The 3073-nt window shown below is 48.1% G+C and overlaps 1 protein-coding gene across 4 annotated transcripts in view; it reads right to left on the minus strand.

The window, feature by feature from the left end:
- LOC130587864 (DNA polymerase delta catalytic subunit-like) overlaps positions 1-1363 on the minus strand; it is a 3777-nt gene extending 2414 nt beyond the window's left edge. For 2 of the 4 annotated variants that reach the window (XM_057388832.1, XM_057388834.1), the window contains exons 1-2: positions 915-1025; positions 304-417 (exon numbers count right to left, since the gene is read on the minus strand). In XM_057388832.1, the coding sequence (XP_057244815.1) occupies positions 304-417; positions 915-1015 (215 nt within the window). In that variant the 5' untranslated portion in view covers positions 1016-1025. Of the gene's footprint in view, positions 1-136; positions 208-303; positions 418-914; positions 1026-1108 lie in introns of those variants that run through there. The other 2 variants (XM_057388833.1, XR_008966865.1) reach the window with 2 other exon arrangements.
- Between the last annotated feature and the right edge of the window lie 1710 nt (positions 1364-3073).

The following is a 3073-nucleotide window of genomic DNA, read 5'->3' on the forward strand; positions in this document are numbered from 1 at the left end:
GGTCACAAAGAGCTGTCCCCAATGTCCCCAATGTCCCCAGGTGCATTTTGGGTGTATTTTGGGTGTTTTTGGTGTATTTTGGCGTGCATTTTTGGTGTATTTTGGGTGTATTTTGGGTATTTTTGGGGTTCCTCACCTGGCTCTGGCCGCCAGCAGCCCCTTTAGGACCCTCGGGAGCACCCCCGGCCGCACTTTGGGGGTCACAAAGAGCTGTCCCCAATGTCCCCAATGTCCCCAGGTGTGTCCCAGGTGTATCTCAGGTGTATTTTTGGGGTCCCCAGGTGTATTTTTGGGGTTCCTCACCTGGCTCTGGCCGCCAGGAGTCCCTTCAGCACTTTGGGGAGCACCCCCGGGCGCACTTTGGGGGTCACAAAAAGCTGCCCCGTCGGGGTTCGGATGAAATCGTCGGGGCCCAACCTGGGGGGAGGGGAGAGAAAAAAGGGTTAAATGGGGAGGGGCTCCCAGTGTGGACCAGTTTAAACCAGTATAAACCAGTATAAACCAGTATAAACCAGTTTAAACCACTATAAACGAGTTTAAATGGGTATAAACCAGTTTAAACCAGTATAAAGCAGTATAAACCAGTATAAATGGGTATAAACCAGTATAAACCAGTTTAAAAGGATATAAACCAGTTTAAAATAGATATAACCCAGTTTAAATAGATTTAAACCACTTTAAATGAATATAAACCAGTTTAAATGGGTATAAACCACTTTAAAATTGATATAAACCAGTTTAAATGGATATAAACACGTTAAAATGGTTATAAGCCAGTTTAAACCAGTTAAAGTGGGTATAAACCAGTTTAAACCACCATAAACCAGTTTAAATTGATATAAACCAGTTTAAATGAGTACAAACCAATTTAAATGGGTATAGACCAGTATATCCCAGTATAACCCAGTACAAACCCGTGTTTCTGGGGTCCCCCTGGTGGCAGCAGGGTGGTGTAGCAGAGGTTGTGGCCGATCCCAGTCCCATTTTGGGCCATTTTGGACCCATTTTGGGCCATTTTGAGCCGTTTTTTCACATTTCCAGTAAATCCCAGTATAGACCAGTATAAACCAGTACAAACCAGTATAAACCAGTATATCCCAGTACAAACCCGTGTTTCTGGACGCCCCCTGGTGGCAGCAGGGTGGTGTAGCAGAGGTTGTGGGCGATCCCAGTCCCATTTTGGGCCATTTTTCACCCATTTTGAGCCGTTTTTTCACATTCCCAGTACAAACCAGTATAAACCAGTACAAACCAGTCTAAACCAGTATAAACCAGTACAAACCCGTGTTTCTGGACGCCCCCTGGTGGCAGCAGGGTGGTGTAGCAGAGGTTGTGGGCGATCCCAGTCCATCCCAGTCCCATTTTGGGCCATTTTTCACCCATTTTGGGCCGTTTTTTCCCATTTCCAGTCCATCCCAGTATAAACCAGTATAAACCAGTACAAACCCGTGCTCCTGGGCGCCCCCTGGTGGCAGCAGGGTGGTGTAGCAGAGGTTGTGGGCGATCCCAGTCCCATTTTGGGCCATTTTGGGCCATTTTGGGCCGTTTTGGGCCATTTTGGAGCCGTCCCAGTATAAACCAGTATAAACCAGTACAAACCAGTATATCCCAGTACAAACCCGTGTTTCTGGGCGCCCCCTGGTGGCAGCAGGGTGGTGTAGCAGAGGTTGTGGGCAATCCCAGTCCATCCCAGTCCCATTTTGGGCCATTTTTCACCCATTTTGGGCCGTTTTGGGGCGTTTTTGAGCCCTCCCAGTATAAACCAGTATAAACCAGTATAACCCAGTACAAACCCGTGTTTCTGGACGCCCCCTGGTGGCAGCAGGGTGGTGTAGCAGAGGTTGTGGGCAATCCCAGTCCATCCCAGTCCCATTTTGGGCCATTTTTCACCCATTTTGAGCCGTTTTTTCACATTCCCAGTATAAACCAGTATAAACCAGTATAACCAGTACAAACCCGTGTTTCTGGACGCCCCCTGGTGGCAGCAGGGTGGTGTAGCAGAGGTTGTGGCCGATCCCAGTCCATCCCAGTCCATCCCAGTCCCATTTTGGGCCATTTTTCACCCATTTTGAGCCATTTTGAACCCGTTTTCAGTTATTTTTTTACATTCCCAGTATAAACCAGTATAAACCAGTACAAACCAGTATAAACCAGTATAAACCAGTACAAACCCGTGTTTTTGGGGTCCCCCTGGTGGCAGCAGGGTGGTGCAGCAGAGGTTGTGGCCGATCCCAGTCCATCCCAGTCCATCCCAGTCCCATTTTGGGCCATTTTGGGCCGTTTTTTCACATTTCCAGTATAAACCAGTATAAACCAGTATAAACCAGTCCAAACCAGTATATCCCAGTACAAACCCGTGTTTTTGGGGTCCCCCTGGTGGCAGCAGGGTGGTGTAGCAGAGGTTGTGGACGATCCCAGTCCATCCCAGTCCATCCCAGTCCCATTTTGGGCCATTTTGGGCCATTTTGGGCCGTTTTTTCACATTTCCAGTATAAACCAGTATAAACCAGTACATACCAGTATAACCCAGTATAACCCAGTACAAACCCGTGTTTTTGGGGTCCCCCTGGTGGCAGCAGGGTGGTGTAGCAGAGGTTGTGGGCGATCCCAGTCCCATTTTGGGCCATTTTGGACCCATTTTGGACCGGTTTTCAGTTATTTTTTCACATTCCCAGTCCATCCCAGTACAAACCAGTATAAACCAGTCTAAACCAGTACAAACCCGTGTTTCTGGACGCCCCCTGGTGGCAGCAGGGTGGTGTGGCAGAGGTTGTGGGTGATCCCAGTCCCATTTTGGGCCATTTTTCACCCATTTTGGGCCATTTAGGGCTGGTTTTTTACATTTCCAGTATAAACCAGTATAAACCAGTCTAAACCAGTACAAACCCGTGTTTTTGGGGTCCCCCTGGTGGCAGCAGGGTGGTGTAGCAGAGGTTGTGGGCGATCATGATCGAGGGGTACAGGGAGGAGAAATCCAAAGTGGCGATGGGGACGTCGTAGTACCTGAAATTTGGGGGAAAAATTGGGAAAATTTGGGAATTTTTGGGAAAATTTGGGAATTTCGAAGATTTTT

Source organism: Malurus melanocephalus, unplaced genomic scaffold, assembly GCF_030028575.1.
Source record: "Malurus melanocephalus ecotype Western Australia unplaced genomic scaffold, MMel_1.1 scaffold_2589, whole genome shotgun sequence".
NCBI lineage: Eukaryota > Metazoa > Chordata > Aves > Passeriformes > Maluridae > Malurus > Malurus melanocephalus.